At 38.1% G+C, this 19,169-nt stretch overlaps 3 protein-coding genes and 1 pseudogene across 4 annotated transcripts; all 4 read left to right on the top strand.

Annotated features, from left to right (window-relative positions):
- The first annotated feature begins 1,962 nt into the window (after nucleotides 1-1,962).
- LOC114525923 (zinc finger protein 271-like) lies at nucleotides 1,963-4,730 on the top strand. Its single transcript, XM_028547382.1, has one exon. The coding sequence runs from the start codon at nucleotides 2,430-2,432 to the stop codon at nucleotides 4,395-4,397; it is 1,968 nt and encodes a 655-aa protein (XP_028403183.1). The 5' UTR covers nucleotides 1,963-2,429; the 3' UTR covers nucleotides 4,398-4,730.
- Nucleotides 4,731-6,295: 1,565 nt separating this feature from the next.
- On the top strand, nucleotides 6,296-8,154 carry LOC114525891. Its single transcript, XM_028547352.1, has 2 exons — nucleotides 6,296-7,025; nucleotides 7,388-8,154. Exons 1-2 carry the CDS (start codon nucleotides 6,296-6,298, stop codon nucleotides 8,152-8,154), a joined length of 1,497 nt encoding a protein of 498 aa, XP_028403153.1.
- A 274-nt stretch (nucleotides 8,155-8,428) lies between these two features.
- On the top strand, nucleotides 8,429-10,542 carry LOC114525924 (annotated as a pseudogene).
- Nucleotides 10,543-11,485: 943 nt separating this feature from the next.
- On the top strand, nucleotides 11,486-17,612 carry LOC114525968 (transient receptor potential cation channel subfamily A member 1-like). 2 transcript variants are annotated; one of them, XM_028547434.1, is made up of 8 exons: nucleotides 11,486-11,616; nucleotides 12,492-12,981; nucleotides 13,413-13,660; nucleotides 14,075-15,109; nucleotides 15,297-15,632; nucleotides 16,068-16,539; nucleotides 16,638-16,772; nucleotides 17,196-17,612. In XM_028547434.1, exons 1-8 carry the CDS (start codon nucleotides 11,596-11,598, stop codon nucleotides 17,393-17,395), a joined length of 2,937 nt encoding a protein of 978 aa, XP_028403235.1. In that variant the 5' UTR covers nucleotides 11,486-11,595; the 3' UTR covers nucleotides 17,396-17,612. The 2 variants fall into 2 exon arrangements, with proteins under 2 accessions (XP_028403235.1, XP_028403236.1); XM_028547435.1 differs by having other exon boundaries at nucleotides 11,591-11,616; nucleotides 12,387-12,981.
- Nucleotides 17,613-19,169: the final 1,557 nt, after the last annotated feature.

Here is a 19,169-nt window from a genome sequence, read left to right as displayed (position 1 = left end):
ATGTAATTGTTAGAGTTTAAATGCCTAAGCATTTTGTTGGGATAATATCCACAACATGAATAAGAAATTTTGTTTAGTCTCAAATGTTTCCACGCAGGAGACTAAAACTGACGTACTATAGCGCTTCAATTTCCGCCATCTTTGGCTTCACTTTTTGGCCTCACGGAAATCTAATCACCTTTTTTCGATAACGATTCATAGTCCAGTGTAAAATATAGGTCAGTGTTGGAAAAATTTGCATCCGCATTTTCTGCTACAGTAGTTTTCATTGAAACTAAAATTTGAATATAATCCTCCATTTTGTTTATGTAATACTCTGCTCTTGAATTATCTCTGTCACACCGCATTACCCGACAGTTACTTAACAAATCGTTGATAGCGTCAAGTTCAGTCACATTATCACCCATTTTTTATCAAAGAAAAAGGGATATCACATCTTTCAATTATTTGGCAATTGGCAGTATCTGGCACTATATCGACATTTTCCGATCACCGGCGACGAATATGTTCGGAGATATCCGATTTTTTATTGATAACCGCTGACCCACAGGACAGGCGAAAATCTCGACTATCGCGTGCAACTTCTCGACCACTGCGTGCACTTCTTGCCCATTGTATGCATTACTAACCTATAGTGCACACTTCTCAAGCGTCGCGTACAAATTTCTGGGGTATTGATTGCACTTTTCTCAACAATAGTATTCAATTCTCAACTAATGTGTGCACTTTTCGACTATCATTTGCAATTCTCGGTATGCTTTTGTCCAGTATGGCTTGCCATACAAAACATCTCTACATACGTATTAACACTTTGTAAATACTGAGGGTTATTTTGGTAATTTGCTTACACATCAAACAGCACACACTGAAGAGAAACCATATAAATCATAAATGTGATGTTCGTAAGAAGAGATTTTCACGTGGTAGTTGTTTGATTAGTCATCAAAGAACACACACTGGAGAGAAACCTTATCAATGTGACGTTTGTAAGAAGAGATTTACACTACCACGTGAAAATCTCTTCTTACAAACATCACATTCATGTTTTATAAGCAGAGATTTTCACCTGGTAGTAGTTCGATTAGTCATCAAAGATCACACACTGGAGAGAAGCCTTATGTATGTGACATTTGTAAGAAGAGATTTTCAAATGCTGCTAATTTGGTTAGTTATCAAAGGACACACTGGAGAGAAACCTTATGAATGTGATGTTTGTAAGAAGAGATTTTCACAAGATAGTAATTTGGTTAGTCATCAAAGAAAACACATTTGAGAGAAACCTTATGAATGTGATGTTTGTAAGAAGGAATTTTCTTATGGTAGTAGTCTGTTTATACATATAAAAAACACACAATGGAGAGGAGAAAAAACCTACAAACAGGGATACTGTTGCAATAGACTTTTTAGGCAATTTCAAAAAACATAAAGAATGCACACTATCTAGAGAGATGTCATTGAGAAGTTTAGATTTTCAAAACAGCACAAAATTCATAAAATGAATGAAGACTTTCATTTATCTTGTGATCGATGGAATGACAAACCAATAATTAATTAACCTTACCAGAAGTAGAACTGAAAAATACTTTTGGAGAACATAACATGGTATGGTAACATTAACATTAACAAGATAAATTTAGCTTTTACAATTCTTTTGTTCATATTTTTGGTTTCAAGAATTTCAAGAAACTTCAGGGAGCCACCTTAAGCTTTGTGTGTTCATAACAATAAACAATATTATATTTTTTGATATTGTAAGTTATGGTAGACATTTCAGAACATAATGTTATGTTGTAAGTTTTTGTGGTATATTTGTCTTTGAATTATAAAATTACAAGTATTCTAACTAGAAAGTAGAAAGCAATGAGCTCCACCAAAGTGACCAAACGCGGATGACCAAAGCCTGATGTTTGATTGGCTACGCAAAGGCGGCAAAGCTAACGAGAGCCAATCAAACTTCGTGTTAGCCTCATGTATGCCTACTTGATGCGTTATTCTGTACTTCGTTGATTGATGTCTCAAATACAATACCAGACGCATTGACACAAGAAATAAATTAAAAACCGTACCCCTGGTCCAGGTTTACAACAAATACGTCCCATCGAGTTGATAGTCCAGCGTGAAATATAGGTCAGAGTGTTTGAAAAAAATCAGCGGATTCCGTAATTACTTTCGTTATACTCTAGCGCGTAACGTGATGATTTCAAACCAGTGAACTGTTTCAAACAGCAAGGAGCTTGGATTTCAATCAAACTGAAAACAATCAAATCGTATTCTCTTGTCTCGATTATTTTCGTTTCACAAAAGCCAGGACATCTCTATATACGTATTAACACTTTGTGTAAATACTGAGGGATATAACTCGTCCATAATCTAGTATTCAGAAGTTAGAATTTCACGTCGCTTGGATTGTTCAGAGTGAGGCTGAGGCAATGAGCAGCTTGAATCCTGCAAGAAGAGAAGGAACACACAAACTTCATGAATGTGATGTTTGTAAGAAGAGATTTTCACGTGGTAGTCATTTGGTTATACATCAAAGAACACACACTGGAGAGAAACCTTATGAATGTGATATTTGTGAAAAGAGATTTTCACGTGGTAGTCATTTGGTTAGACATCAAAGTACACACACCGAAGAGAAATCTTATGAATGTGATGTTTGTAAAAAGAGATTTTCACATGGTAGTAGTTTGGTTAGTCATCAAAGAACACACACTGGAGAGAAACCTTATGAATGTGATGTTTGTAAGAAGAGATTTTCATGTCATAGTCATTTAATTAGACATCAAAGAACCCACACTGGAGAGAAACCTTATGAATGTGATGTTTGTAAAAAGAGATTTTCACGTAATAGTGATTTGGTTAAACATCAAAGAACACACACTGGAGAGAAACCTTATGAATGTGATGTTTGTAAGAAGAGATTTTCACATCGTAGTGGTTTCGTTACACATCAAAGAACACACACTGGAGAGAAACCTTATGAGTGTGATGTTTGTAAGAAGAGATTTTCACAGGGTAGTGGTTTGATTAGTCATAAAAGAACACACACTGGAGAGAAACCTTATGAATGTGATGTTTGTGAGAAGAGATTTTCACATCGTAGTGGCTTCGTTGCACATCAAAGAAAACACACTGGAGAGAAACCTTATGAATGTGATGCTTGTAAAAAGAGATTTTCACGTGGTAGTCATTTGGTTAGACATCAAAGAACACACACTGGAGAGAAACCTTATGAATGTGATGTTTGTAAGAAGAGATTTTCACAGCGTAGTAGTTTGATTAGTCATCAAAGAACACACACTGGAGAAAATTCTTATGAATGTGATGTTTGTAAGAAGAGATTTTCACGGGATAGTCATTTGGTTAGTCATCAAAGAACACACACTGGAGAGAAACCTTTTGAGTGTGATGTTTGTAAAAAGAGGTTTTCACATGGTAGTAGTTTGGTTACTCATCAAAGAACACACACTGGAGAGAAACCTTATGAATGTGATGTTTGTAAGAAGAGATTTCCGCATGGTAGTAGTTTGGTTATACATCAAAGAAAACACATTGGAGAGAAACCTTATGAATGTGATGTTTGTAAAAAGAGATTTTCACAGGTTGGTAGTTTGCTGAGACATCAAAGAACACACACTGGAGAAAAACCTTATGAATGTGATGTTTGTAAGAAGAGATTTTCACAGGTTGGTCATTTGCTTAGACATCAAAGAACACACACTGGAGACAAACCTTATGAATGTGATGTTTGTAAGAAGAGATTTTCATACAGCGGTAATTTGGTTGCACATCAAAAAACACACACTGGAGACAAGCCTTATGAATGTGATGTTTGTAAGCAGACATTTTCGCGTGGTAGTAATTTGGTTAGTCATCAAAGAACACACACTGGAGAGAAACTTTATGAATGTGATATTTGTAAGAAGGCATTTTCACATCGTAGTAGTTTCATTAGTCATCAAAGCACACACACTGGAGAGAAACCTTATGAATGTGATGTTTGTAAGAAGAAATTTTCATGTGGTAGTAATTTGATTAGTCATCAAAGAATTCACACTGGAGACAAACCTTATGAATGTGATGTTTGTAAGAAGAGATTTTCACATCGTAGTGGCTTCGTTGCACATCAAAGAAAACACACTGGAGAGAAACCTTATGAATGTGATGTTTGTAAGAAGAGATTTTCACATGTTGGTCATTTGCTTACACATCAAAGAACACACACTGGAGAGAAACCTTATGAATGTGATGTTTGTAAAAAGAGATTTTCACAGAGCGGTCATTTGGTTACACATCAAAAAACACACACTGGAGACAAACCTTTTGAATGTGATGTTTGTAAGAAGAGATTTTCACAGAGTGGTAATTTGCTTACACATCAAAGAAAACACATTTGAGAGAAACCTTATTAATGTGATGTTTGTAAGAAGGAATTTTCTTATGGTTGTAGTCTGCTTAGACATAAAAAACACACACTGGAAAGGAGAAAAAAACTAGGAACAGTGTGTCTTTTTAAATAGACTTTTTAGGCAATTTCAAAAAACATAAAGAATGCACATTATCTAGAGAGATGTCATTGAGAACTTTAGATTTTTGAAACAGCACAACATTCATAAAATGAATGAAGACTTTCATTTATCTTGTGATCGATGGAATATGAAACCAATAATTAACCTTACCAGAAGTAGAACTGAAAAATATTTTTGCAGAACGTAACATGGTATGGTAACATTAACATTAACAAGATAAATTTAGCTTTTACAATTCTTTTGTTCATATTTTTGGTTTCAAGAATTTCAAGAAACTTCAGGGAGCCACCTTAAGCTTTGTGTGTTCATAACAATAAACAATATTATATTTTTTGATATTGTAAGTTATGGTAGACATTTCAGAACATAATGTTATGTTGTAAGTTTTTGTGGTATATTTGTCTTTGAATTATAAAATTACAAGTATTCTAACTAGAAAGTAGAAAGCAATGAGCTCCACCAAAGTGACCAAACGCGGATGACCAAAGCCTGATGTTTGATTGGCTACGCAAAGGCGGCAAAGCTAACGAGAGCCAATCAAACTTCGTGTTAGCCTCATGTATGCCTACTTGATGCGTTATTCTGTACTTCGTTGATTGATGTCTCAAATACAATACCAGACGCATTGACACAAGAAATAAATTAAAAACCGTACCCCTGGTCCAGGTTTACAACAAATACGTCCCATCGAGTTGATAGTCCAGCGTGAAATATAGGTCAGAGTGTTTGAAAAAAATCAGCGGATTCCGTAATTACTTTCGTTATACTCTAGCGCGTAACGTGATGATTTCAAACCAGTGAACTGTTTCAAACAGCAAGGAGCTTGGATTTCAATCAAACTGAAAACAATCAAATCGTATTCTCTTGTCTCGATTATTTTCGTTTCACAAAAGCCAGGACATCTCTATATACGTATTAACACTTTGTGTAAATACTGAGGGATATAACTCGTCCACAGTGGCGTAGCTAGCGGTCCCGCTATCCCGCCCGGCGGGACAAAAAATGTCCTAAAAATTAGACTAACTAATTAACTAAAATCGCAATTAGATCATTACTTATTTCGAAAAAATTTTCAGTGCTTTCATTACTTATTTTATGCATTTTACGCAATTTTGCAGCAGTCTACTTGTCTTACGAAACAACGGAAATTGACGATTAGCTAATTTCCACGCAGTTTCGTTGTTTACTCGCGCGATTCTGTCCCGTGTTCCGCCGATTTTGAAATGGCGGAATTTGCAATACTATTTATTAAAGAAATTCTCGTTTCTGGTTGGATAACTAACGCAGCGCTTGCTCAGAACGGCCGATTTCAATGCCGAAGTCCCGCTATTTTATAAAGGCGGAGGTTGTTAATATTCAGCCTTTCTTACGAAGTTTTCTGCGTGAGTACACACACAACCGTGACGGTAGGTATTCATATATTCATATTTGTTATTGTCCTTTCTCCTTGAGATTTGCATAAATACAATGGCATCAACAAGCGTGACCAATCCTGTTTCTGTTCAATCATGTGTATCTGATATTGTAAATGCTTTGTTGATGAGATCTTTTTCTGTTCGACCAACTGTTGAACAAAATGTTATTGTCAAGGAACGACCAACTCCAAATTTAAATATTAAGAATAAGGGAGGTCATTCATGAAGGAGTGGTACTCTAAAAAGGATTGGCTTTGTGGCAGCTCTGTTTTAGCAAAATTGTTCTGTTGGCCATGTCTTTTGTTCTGTCCGGGAACGTCACCCACATGGACGAAGACTGGCTATACGGACATGAGAAGCTTGATGTCAGATGGGAAAAAGCATGAAAAGTCCAAGTCACACTTGGCTGCCTACAAGATGTGGAAAATGTTTGGGGTGAATGTGGGAGTGGATTCTCTTCTTTCGCAAGCAAGAAGGGATGAAATTCAAAGGCACAATGAAGAGGTAAGACAAAATCGGGAGATCCTTAAGACTGAGACCGAAGCAGTACTATATTTATCAAAACAGGAGTTGGCATTCAGGGGTCACGATGAGAAAGAAGATAGTTTGAATAAAGGAAATTATAGAGAGTTGCTTGAGTCCTTTGCCAAGTTTGATTCTGTATTTGAACGAAGACTGCATGGTAGGTTGGCTGAATCTGGAAGGGGTGGGCGTTTTACTGGGGTGTCTCCTGAAATTCAAAATGATTTAATTAATTGTATTGATTCTGTTATTGATGATGTAATTATGAAGGAGATAGATGATTGTACTTTTATCAGTGTGCAGGTTGATGAGACCTCTGATGTTTCTACCAAAGAGCAGGTAAGTATAATTGGACGTTTAGATAAGGGTGAAATTGTTGAAAGACAATTAGGATTTGTGGATGTGAGTATGAATAGGACTGCTCCTGCAATATCAGAAGTTGTGAAAGATAAACTTGGTCAGTTTTCTACTATGAAGGAGAAGCTTATAATGCAAACTTATGATGGTGCTTCTGTCATGTCTGGCCACATTAATGGTGTTCAACTTTGGTTCGTCAAGAGTATCCTTTTGCCCATTTTGTCCATTGTGCAGCTCACAGGTTAAATCTTGTTTGTGTCAGTCTGCCTCATCTATTCCCCCTGTCAAAATTTTTTTATCAATATAGGTGGCTTTTGTACTTTCACAAGTAATGCCCCTAGAAGGAAGGCATTTCTGACCTCCCATAATCTTGAGTTCCCTAGCCCTGGTGATACCAGATGGTATTATCGAGCCCGTGTTGTTAAGGTTTTGTATAATAATTATGAGAAACTTTTAGAACTTTTTGAAGGAATAACAGATCAACCAATGGTTGGGATGATGAATCATTGAGTAAGGTTAGTGGCTTACTGCACTATCTTAACAGTTTTCTCTTTTGTTTTTTAGTATGTGTTTTTTACAAAATTTTAGAGCAGTCTTCTATTTTGTATTCAGTGCTTCAGAGTACAGGTACAGACTTTAGCTATGGCATAAGCAAGATTGAAAGTTTTAAGAATTTTGTTTCTTCTCTTCGTACCAATGAAGAGTTTGGTAAATTTTATCAAGAAGCGGTAGATAAAGTAGGTCAACCTGCAAGTAAAGCAGACAAAAAACATAATTACAAAGCCCTTTATTTTGAGATAATTGATTCCATTGTAGGAATGTTAAGTGAGAGATTCCAAGATATGAAACAATTTGAGTTTTTAGATCTGGTAAATCCAAAGGTTTTTTCAACTTGGAATGGAGTTCCTCCTCCTGAGAAAATAACCCTTCTCAAGGAAATGTATGGAAGCCTTTTTGATCTCTCAATGCTTCAGAGTCAACTTAGTTTTATTTACAATGATAAGGACTTCCATAAGGAGTCTAGTAATGAAGTTCTTAAATATATATTTCAATTTAATCTTCAGTCTAGTTTACCAGAAGCTGTCAAGTTATTCAAAATGAATGGGGTCTTAGCTGTGTCAAGTGCATCAGTTGAAAGATCATTTTCCTGTTTAAAAAGGGTTAAGGGATATTTAAGAAACAGGATGGGCCAGGCCCGACTCAGTTCTCTTTGTAGGATTTCTATTCACAAAGATATCATAAAGCTTTTAGAAGATGACAATACCTTGCATGAGCACATTATCAAGAAATTTGTTGAAAAACCCAGGAGGCTTCCATTTCTTTTTAAATGATACTTCATTATTTTTTTAAATGATTTTCCTTTTAGGGCTATCTAACTAATATTTTTCTAATAATAGAACTGTGGGGAGATATCCACAGTAGTGGTGACCCCTTTTTGTTAAGGCATACATCCACACTTTTTTAATGTTGAGGAGATACCCACTTTAGTGGTGACCTCATTTTGTTAAAGTATACATCCACACTTTTTTAATGTTGGGGAGATACCCACTTTAGTGGTGACCTCATTTTGTTAAGGCATACATCCACATTTTTAATGTTCTATTTGGGGAGATACCCACTTTAGTGGTGACCTCATTTTGTTAAAGTATACATCCACACTTTTTTAATGTTGGGGAGATACCCACTTTAGTGGTGACCTCATTTTGTTAAGGCATACATCCACACTTTTTTAATGTTCTATTTGGGGAGATACCCACGTGCACCTCAGCACCTGCGGTTGAGTTTGAGTTTTTGGGCAATTCAAAAATATAATAATTGACGTCTTCGGACGGTAACTTTTACATCTTAGAAATAAATGCAGCATGTTGAAAGTGTTTCCTTTTTTATTCTTAGTATATATTTGGGCTATGATGAGTGTTTTCATGTTCTGCATAGGCAATTTTTCGGTTTTTTCCTGCCGAACGCATACTTTAGAACTACAGAGAACTCTGAGCCTGAATTGTTAGAAAATACTAGTGCAAAGTTCAACCGAGAAGGAAAAATTTGAGACATCTACGCGCAAATTTTATATTTCAGGGGTGTTTTATAGCACTGCATATTAGCCTCTTAACAATCTCAAAATCGCCGAAAATGCCATTTCCGAGGGTCTAGATTCAAAAATTTTCCGGGGGAGAATCCCCCCGGACCCCCCTTATTTGTGTCATCCGGCGGGACATGTTCTAAATCCTAGCTACGCCACTGCTCGTCCATAATCTAGTATTCAGAAGTTAGAATTTCACGTCGCTTGGATTGTTCAGAGTGAGGCTGAGGCAATGAGCAGCTTGAATCCTGCAAGAAGAGAAGGAACACACAAACTTCATGAATGTGATGTTTGTAAGATGAGATTTTCTTATGGTAGTATTTTATTTAGGCATAAAACAACACACTCTGGAGAGAAACCTTATGAATGTTATATTTGTGAGATGAGATTTTCACGTGGTAGTAGTTTGGTTAGACATCAAAGAACACACACAGGAGAGAAACCTTATGAATGTGATGTTTGTAAGAAAAGATTTTCACAGAGTGGTCATTTGGTTAGTCATCAAAGAACACACACTGAAGAGAAACTTCATGAATGTGATGTTTTTAAGAAGAGATTTTCGCATAGTAGTAGTTTGGTTAGACATCAAAGAACACACACTGGGGAGAAACCTTATGAATGTGATGTTTGTAAGATGAGATTCTTTGATGGTAGTGTTTTGGTTAGACACCAAAGAACACACACTGGAGAGAAACCTTATGAATGTAATGTTTGTAAGAAGAGATTTTCACAGGCTAGTAGTTTGGTTAGACACCAAAGAACACACACTGAAGAGAAACTTAATGAATGTGATGTGTGTAAGAAGAGATTTTCACATGGTAGTAATTTGGTTAAACATCAAAGAACACACACTGGGGAGAAACCTTATGAATGTGGTGTTTGTAAGAAGAGATTTTCCCAGCGTAGTATTTTGATTAGTCATCAAAGAACACATACTGGAGAGAAACCTTATGAATGTGATATTTGTAAGAAGAGATTTTCACATGGTAGTCATTTGGTTAGTCATCAAAGAACACACACTGGAGAGAAACCTTATGAGTGTAATGTTTGTAAAAAGGGATTTTCACAGGGTAGTAGTTTGGTTATTCATGAAAGAACACACACTGGAGAGAAACCTTATCCATGTGATGTCTGTAAGAAGAGATTTTCTGATGGTAGTAGTTTGGTTAGTCATCAAAGAACACACACTGGAGAGAAACCTTATGAATGTGATGTTTGTAAGAAGAGATTTTCACGTGGTAGTAATTTGGTTAGTCATCAAAGAACACACACTGGATAGAAGAAACCTTATGAATGTGATGTTTGTAAGAAGAGATTTTCACAGGGTAGTAGTTTGGTTAGTCATCAAAGAACAGATGTGTACACTTGAGAGAAGGCTTATATGCTTGTGACCTTTGTAAGAAGAAATCATAGATTCAACCTTACATTTTATAATAATATAGTTTATATAGTTTCTATTTAATGATATAGTTTCTATAATATAGTTTCGTAATATAGTTTCTATTTTTTGGATATTTGACCCCGAATAATTTTTTAGGCCTGGGGCAGACTAAATTTTTTTGAAAAAGTTTCAGTTTGCCCCTCGTGCCAGTAATTGCTGTCCTTTGTTTTCCATTGTCACATAAAGCCTGAGTAATAGACCCCAAACTTTTTGTTATTTTCTTATATTATTATAATATTTTTCTAATTTTATTATATTACTTTTTATGTTTAGTTTCGTTGTGTAAACGACGTTTTGAATATTAGATTATATTTGTTACTTAGGGTTGACCTTTCTTGTTAATAACATGTTTACTAAATCCTAAATATGCATATTTAATCTTTGAGATTAGGTTAGGATGAGGATTAACCTAATCAACTATAATCCTCGAGATTAGGTTAGATTTATGGTTAGATGTAGGATTAACCCAACTCTATTCAACCTTGAGAGTAGGTTAGGATTTGATTTAGGATTAGGGTTAACTCTTTTCGAATATAATCCTTGAGATAAAGTAAGGGTTAGATTTAGGATTATGATCTAGCTTAGGATTAAAGTATAGGTTACACTCGCAGATTTTGGTAGTGAAAATACTACGTGTTATGAAGCTTTACCCTAACCGTAATCCGAATCTAAACTATAATCCAAAACTTAATCCCAGAACTAATTCGCATTTACTGTTGAAGTTTAACCAGAATTTGCTGAAACCCGTATTCTATACACGAAGATCTTCACAGGATTTTAATCAATTTTACGATATGTCCTCGCTAGGCATAAAGCGACTATTCCTTTCCCGTTAGAACTTAGACCAAAGATTTTTGAAGTTTTAAAGATGTATACAAAGTCTTGTTTCAGCCGTGATATGCGATATTTTCAGCAAAGCTCGCATTAATATTATATTCATATCAAGCTAAACATAATCCGTAGAATGCCTCGAAAAATGCTTGGCTTTTTTCTTTGGGATTAATTGTTTTTCTTTGTGAAAACAGCACGGCGTGCAGTCCCGCTATTCGGTTCCCGCTTTGATGAAAAACACGTTAAAAATTGCCTTTAAACACATTAATAAAATATGACAATATGTGTTATCAATATTGATCGAATAAACACGATATTTTGCGGCTGAAGTGAATGAATGCGAACAGAAAGATAACAGCAGCTGATATTCGCGACTCCAAAGACGAAACTTTGCGATTCCTACAAAAAGTTTAAAGAAACATGGACATTTCTGAGCTTCAGGTAATTGTTACATTTTTAATATAAATTAATTTGCGACGAAAAAAACTGGATGCTATTGCAGTGCTTTTAGTTAGAAATTTCTGTTTTTAATGTCTTTCAGCTGTTCAAACTATGAATATACATATTATCGCTATTTAATATATATTAACACCTTGAACCTTGAAATATTGAAGCCGTGAGTTTAATTGTGCGCTCGATTTGTTCAACACAGGATCATCTCCTAATCTCGTCAACAATGTCAGTGTTTCTCGCACGGTCATGAAGTACACAGCTCGATTTTGACCAAATTAATGCACTGTATATTTGGACGCATTATTAATTGTGAAATTGAGCTGTTTATTTGCTAATGTGTAAAATTATGCATTGATAGCTGTTGTGGCCGTTTAAATTTTCCTTGCTTCCCCGGTGTATAAATAACCCGATAAAAGTCGACGCACTTTCCTTTCTTTTTAAAATAAAAGATTGGAAACCGCCGTGGCATCACAAATACTGATTTTTATAAATATTGGAAACCGCCGTGGCATCACAAATACTGATTTTTATAAGTATTTCCATATTGAACCTGACTAGAAGTCCATTTGTTAAGCGTTAAAATATTAGGGGATCCTAGTTCGGTCACAGAATACCCATCACTGAAACAACTCCATGTTTTTTTTTTGCTGAACTCCTTAAATCAAAGTGATTCGTCATGATTCGTCACTCCGGCAATAATAGAAGCAAAATCACCCCCCTGCCAATGTCTAAAATGGCGCTATTTTTGATATTGGCAGGGTGGTGATTGCTTCTATTTACGGTACTTGCTGAGCGACGAATCGAAGCGGTCGGTCAGCGAAATTCTACAGGCGTAGTTAAAGTCGAGTATTTTGTCCGCATAGCCTTTGACAGATGGTGAGTCTCGAGATAAAATGGACGCAGATCAGGTCAAAAGCGATCGTGCAGTTCAGCAGGGCAGGAACATTCTTCAAATGGTCGTGTCCAACTGGAAGAGTCTTACACCAAAACGTCACAAACGGAATCCGCTGAAAAACTATCAGGAGCAACAGTTGAAGGAGATACCTGGCGCGTCCAAGAAGACTGGGAGCGTCATGCACGCGGCGCTGACCAGCGAGGTAGACAGCGAAGATTATAAAGTGAATGGGAAAGCTATGGATACGGGAATGCGTGTGCGAAACCACGCGTTAATTCATTACATCGCGAAACTGGCCGTCTCGAATCACGATAACGACACGTTCGACTTCGCTTTCGTTCAAAGTTTGCTGAAGAACGGTGCGGATATTAACGCGACCGATAAATACGGTCAGACCGTTTTCCACGAAGTAGCCAGATCGTGGCATGCTGACGTTGCTGAATTTTTGATCCGAAATGGTGAGTGTGGTCGTCGTATCCTTCAGAAGTGAATTATATTCAGAAAATGTGGACAGGGGTGTGGGTCGCTTCCCCAATCGCTCGAGAAACGATTTCCCCAAAACGTTGAAGTCTGGCTAGAAAACTGTTAGGGGGCTTATCTCATAGTAATGACGACCAGTTACAAACCTCTAATCTTACCCAAATCTTCAGCCTGGGGGAACCCTTATTTTTCAGAATTTCAGTAAAAGCCCTAGAATTCTAAATTTTGTCGGTGGGGATGTCGCCCGACATAAGTTTGCCCCCCCCCCCCTCCAAAGTCAGGGCAATTGCTGCGTCCTGCGTGTGGACAGAACTAAAAAATAGGTTCGAAGATATAAAAGTCTTGGAGGCTTTCTGTTTGTCTTGAATATCATCAGTTAGGTTTACTGTTAGGTTTTATTCTCTTCCAGGTGCTAACATGGACCAGCAAGATAAATATGGCCGGGCCCCGCTACACGTGGCTGCTGCTGTAGACTACGTTGAGATGGTCGAGTTTCTGGTGAACAAAGGAGCTAATGTGAATATACGAACAACGGGAGAGGAACAAACTCCGATACACTTTGCAGCGAAGAACGATGCTTGTAAAAGCTTGAAGGCCTTGATTGCATATGGCGTTGACGTCAACTGCAGAGATTATCAGGAACGAACTCCACTCCAGGTGAGGTTAAGCCGAAGAGCGAGAGGATTTAGTGTGATGCCCAGTAGCGTAGCCAGCCTGACGATTTGTCCCGCTATGCTAATATTTTGATGTTCATTGACTGTGAAAACAATAAATTTTTATAATACTCAAAATTTACATAGCGGGACAAAATCATCAGGCTGGCTACGCCACTGGTGTTGCCAATGCGTTTGTTTCAAGTTCTGAATGAGGTCTGCCTGGTTGAAGCCCATTTTCCACAACGCGAATTTTCTCACGAGACGCGTAACGAAGCATTAACCGAAATCCGGCATCTTGATTGGTCGGCAGGAAAGGTCGTTTCAAACCACTAGCCAATCACATTGCGGCGTTTGTAGTTCGCGCGTAAAATTCGCCTGGTGGAAAACGGACTTAAAGGAAGTTTCCAATCTTTAGCTCGCTGCGGCAATGAGCAGATCAAAAGCAGCTCGAATGCTGATCGAACTCGGTATTCCTGCTGGAGTTTACGACAAAGATGGTGAAATGGCCGTCTCCCTGCTTGTTATCAAGATGCCAGATGTCGCCAAACTGGCCCTGGATCAGTTTTACTCCGAGGATAACATCACCCACAAGCGTTACTATTTCCTCAACTACCTGGAAGGCAGTCGTGTTGTCGACGGGCGGTGTTCGGCGCGCACCCCCCTGGAAGCTGCCGTGGCCAGCAACTGCGTTCAAATCATCATGCATCCCGTGATGCAATGCTTGATTGCGACCAAGTGGGGAAGGTTCGGTCGACGTTGGGCGTGGTTCGACTTCGTGCTGAATATGACCTCTGCAATAATCTGGACCGCGATGGGCGTGACCCTCCCATTGGAACACGACACGCTTTACAACCCCCCGCACGAGAAATGGTGGCGAATGGTTCTCGCTTGCTTAGCTTTACTGCTGACAATGTACGAGCTTCTCAGACAAGTGGTGATAACCGTTCGTACCAACCGTTCTTTGACGCAGTGGAAGAGCTACCGCGAGAAATCGCTTTCACGTGACAAGCCTTTCTGTCACCCGCAATGGCCAGACGAGGCGAGATACGTCGATAGCGAAATCAAAAGCGTGCTCGAGCATCGCTGGCTCGCGACCCACGATCGTTGGGTGTACATAGACTGGGTGGCACTGACGTTGATCATCGCCTCGGCGATCTCGCATGCAGTCTTTTTCTCTCAAGGCACTCGAGAGGCACACACCGTACACGTGCGCATCATGTGCGCGCTGCTGATTGTCACGTGGGTGCGCATACTCAAGTTCGTGCGACCGTTCCAAGGGACTGGAGCGTTCGTCGCGTCCTTCACCAAGATGGTTGGTAATATCATGTTATCTATGTTCCTGGTCGTCATTATATTTTTGCCCTATGCATCCAGTTTCTGGATTTTATTTGGAGGTCTGAGCCCAGTACCAGCAAAGGGCTTTCGATCGATGACGGCGGTGATGTATGAGGTAATTCTATCATATACGATCAGTGTTGCTACATCCAGTGTATTATCAGATCAGTGTTGCAATATCCATTGTAGTATCAGATCAGTGTTTCTCATATCCAGTGTAGTATAAGATCAGTATTTCTATATCCAGTGTATTATCAGTTCAGTGGTGCTGATGGATCAACGTCAAACTTTGTTACATCCAGGTCTTCCAGATGACCGTTTTGGACACAAACCACAGCATCATACCATTCCTAAAGGTGGATCCATTCATGGCCAGACTGCTCTCGTGTACATACGTGTTTATTTCGTTCGTGATCGTGCTCAACCTCATCATAGCGATGATCACGGACACGTTCAAACGCGTGTTCAGTTACGCTCAAGAACACGCAGCGATAGAACGAGCGAAGACCATCTTGAACGTCGAAGATTCGATGCGGGAGAAAACAAGAAAACAATATTGGGAATACATTCGTAGCAACTGCAGTCCGGTTGTTATGAATCGACTGAACAGACATGGCCAAACTATCTTCTCTGAAATGGTATTGCATTTACTATCATTTGCATTCAAGTATAAGTTCTGAACTATTTGTTTGAAGAGTTTGTTTCCCTTTTGTACATAATGAATTGGGATTTAAGTGGGCATCTTCCCAGAATGGGCTCAATTCATTGAATTTGATCGATTAAAGCCCGCCGCACACGAGAGATATTAGCTGAGATAAAGACCTCGCAAGGCAATTAGCTCAGCAAGTTACTCAAGTTACTGATTTACGCAAGTTAGTGAGGAATTCGCCTCGATAGGCAAATTTCTCTCGTGTTAAGATAATTTTCGTGAGGATTTCGCCTTGAAAGGCAAGTTTCCCTTGTGTGCGGATGGTTTCTGCGCTGAGATAACTGCCTCGCGAGGTCGTTAGCTCAGCTGATAGCTCTCGTGTGCGGCGGGCTTAAGATACATTACAGCATTTCAAATATTTTAGGTTCATATGAACGACAGGATCAGAGAGACGCACCAACTCGTCCGGACTCGCTTCGGAAAAGAATTTGGTGAAAATAAAAAATCCACCATGGAAGAGATGGTTAAATTCGCCGGCGACATTGTGAAAAATTATTCAGACTCCAAAGAGATGCTAGTGACGATTTTTAGCGAATTGAGATCATTAGAAAATCTCATCATGCCGAAGGGCGTTACCCTGGATCACTTTTCCAAGAATCCCGCAGCGAAATCTCGGAAGCTTGGTCCGCCTGATGATCAAATTGATTCTGCAAGTGATGCTGGTTTCGATCAAGGTTTGACGGAAGACCATTATCAAAGAAGGCATTCTTTGAAAAGCGAGCCAGGCAGTGTCATTAAAGAACGTTTTAAACAAAAGTTTAGAATGATAAGCAAGTCTGCAAGTGTTATTGGAGAAAAAACAAAGAAAGAACGGCCGCGCAAAACGAAGTCGAAAGGTACACACACGTGAACTGTACAAATCGTAAGCTTTCTTCAGGCTAATGCAATGTTTCAACTAATTTTTTTGTTTATATTTTTAAAATAATGTACGCAGGGAGAGAAGATTCAGAGTATCCGGGAAAATATGTCGAGGAGGTCGAGATTGAAGGAGAGAGAATTCGAAAAAGAAGAACTCGGAGCAAGTCTGCTGGAAACATCAAAAGATACGACACTGGAGACAGAAGTCGCAGTAAGTTGTCCTAATTGGGATTTACATGTCGCCGGCATTTTGGCGGGAAAATGTTCAAAACAAACAATCATTTCGGCCACTTCGGTAGCAGTATAGCTTCGGTTTAAATGTCATTTTTTCTTCAGTGAACAACGAAAAGCTCTTTATTTTCACATTATTTCTAAATCATATAGTAAACATACTTTTCAGATGCATTTGACGTTTGTGAGATGTTTTAAATTTTGAAAAATCCAGCCGATTGCTAGTTGATAAAACTGTTTAAAGAACTTTTTTTCTAAATTTGTGAAGTTCCGTTTCAGACGTCGAAGTTTTCGTGTGTCAAACCTAACGTTAATGCCTTTTTTTAAGTTTATTTGCATTTGATTTAACGCACTTGAAAATTTGGACTTCTGAAACGGACCTAATATTTCGTGATGTGTTTAGGAAGGGAAGATATTGAATACGAAGACAGGTCCGTGGGGAGACGAGACGAAGAAGACACGAGAATTCGCAGGAGAAGAGTTCGCAGCAAGTCCGCTGGCAACATCGAAAGAATTGAACGAGAGCGTGAAACCCGCAGAACATCTTTATCAAGTAAGGAATTATCACGCAGGAAACGAAGAGGACGAGATTACGACGATTAGAGGCTTAGGTGAGAAAAAGATGAAACGGCTGGACATTTTTGATTTCTTCTTTAAACAATTTTTTGGCAGGTATATTATGATAATTCTGTCGCAGAAGTCTATTTACAACTCTGTAGACCTAACCTATAGATCTGCTGCATGCATGGGAAAAATATATCAAAATTCAAAAGGTTTTTAATAAATGGAAAATCTGGGAGGATTGAATTTATGTATTTTTAATGTCTGGTCGACTTAACATTTACAAAAAACTTAAACATTTATATCCAGAGAGCGAAATGTAGGCTAACCTATAATTATATGTGAAAAAAGGTTACAAAAGTAAAGATATATAGATTTCGAATAATTGCAAAGATTTAGAATAATTGGAAAGTCAATTATTCGACGTTGAGCACAAATAATTTTATGTATAATACTGGTTCACACGCAAAGGCGTGTAACCTAGGTTTTTGTTGGAACACCTTAGATTAAACCGCTTTCCATTTAGCTATAATTATATAAACACCTTCTTTCAAATGCGGTGTTAAAATTAATACAATATATGGTGTAATATGAAGCCATGCAGTTGGGAAAATTGTCGCGTCGAAAATGCCAATGGCGCGTTAACGTCGCGTGGGGATAAAACTGTGGTCGAACCGATAGTTTTTACTCGGCCATTTGGCTCCGCCCTGCTTCGTCACACAATAGATCTAGAAAATGTTCGCGTCTGATCGAAACAAAGGTTATACACTTAAATGGTTGGATAAAAGCGAGTTGAAAAGCAAATGATGCAAACAATTTGATTCGGAAACGGATTTTGTGTATACATTTTATATATATTACAAAATAAATTTTTAGCATTTTACAACATTTCCCTATACAACAATTTGCGGTTTTGCACTCGGTAGTGTTTTTTTTTCTTTTCCCACCTCTAGGCTATACAACACTCCTACAAAGGAGAACCCTTCAGGGGAAATAATCAATTGACGTAATCTTGGGGTTTTTTGGCCGCTAAACTAGCCTTTCGAAGGAGGAATATAAGATCAGATAGCGCACAGCGCCCTAAGTCCTTATCCTTGTGGCCCAAATCCAAAATCTCGAAGATGCCAGAATGTGCGAAGTTAATTTTGCTTCGGTTCTTGCCGGCAGTTTGCGGTTTAAACGAAAACATATTTGGCAGCAACGTGCTGTGTGACTGTTGGCAAACTCAAAATGTTTTCTATCGCTGGAATATTCGGATAATCATGTGTAATCTCCCCCCTGCGGCTGTCTAAATAATAAAGAGCGCACTTCATTTGTACAAATACGGATAATATAGGCGTAGCAATTCATCGTGGATTGTTCCACAAGTGAACTCTTGCTGTGCGACTTATAAATACATCTACCTAAAGCAGGAAAGACCAATAAATTATTTAGCAGACCGCAGATTTCGACGAATGAAAACCCCAAAATTAGGCATACGTTTTGCAGCTATGTCAGGCTTATCGGTCTACTGATCGACCGCAAAGTTCTTGCAAAATTTCGTGACGTATAAATTGATAGACAGTTATAGTTGACTGCCGTATCTCACACCGGCGATATGCGAGACGACCGATGTAGATTTTATAGTCTAATGAATGTAGCCACGGAATATCAGAATTACTGATTCTTAAACATCTTAATAAGCTTCATGAAGACTCTGTTTAGGTAAGTTTAACACTTGCACATCGTGTAAATATCAATGATGTCGCAAGAAATGTTTTAAAACAAGTATATTTATCTGCCAAAAATCGCGTATTTTATGTAACTTGTAAAAAAG

Source organism: Dendronephthya gigantea, unplaced genomic scaffold, assembly GCF_004324835.1.
Source record: "Dendronephthya gigantea isolate DGI-Jeju-01 unplaced genomic scaffold, DenGig_1.0 000036F, whole genome shotgun sequence".
Taxonomy (NCBI): Eukaryota; Metazoa; Cnidaria; class Anthozoa; order Malacalcyonacea; family Nephtheidae; genus Dendronephthya; species Dendronephthya gigantea.
This window is presented reverse-complemented; position numbering and strand designations above follow the sequence as displayed.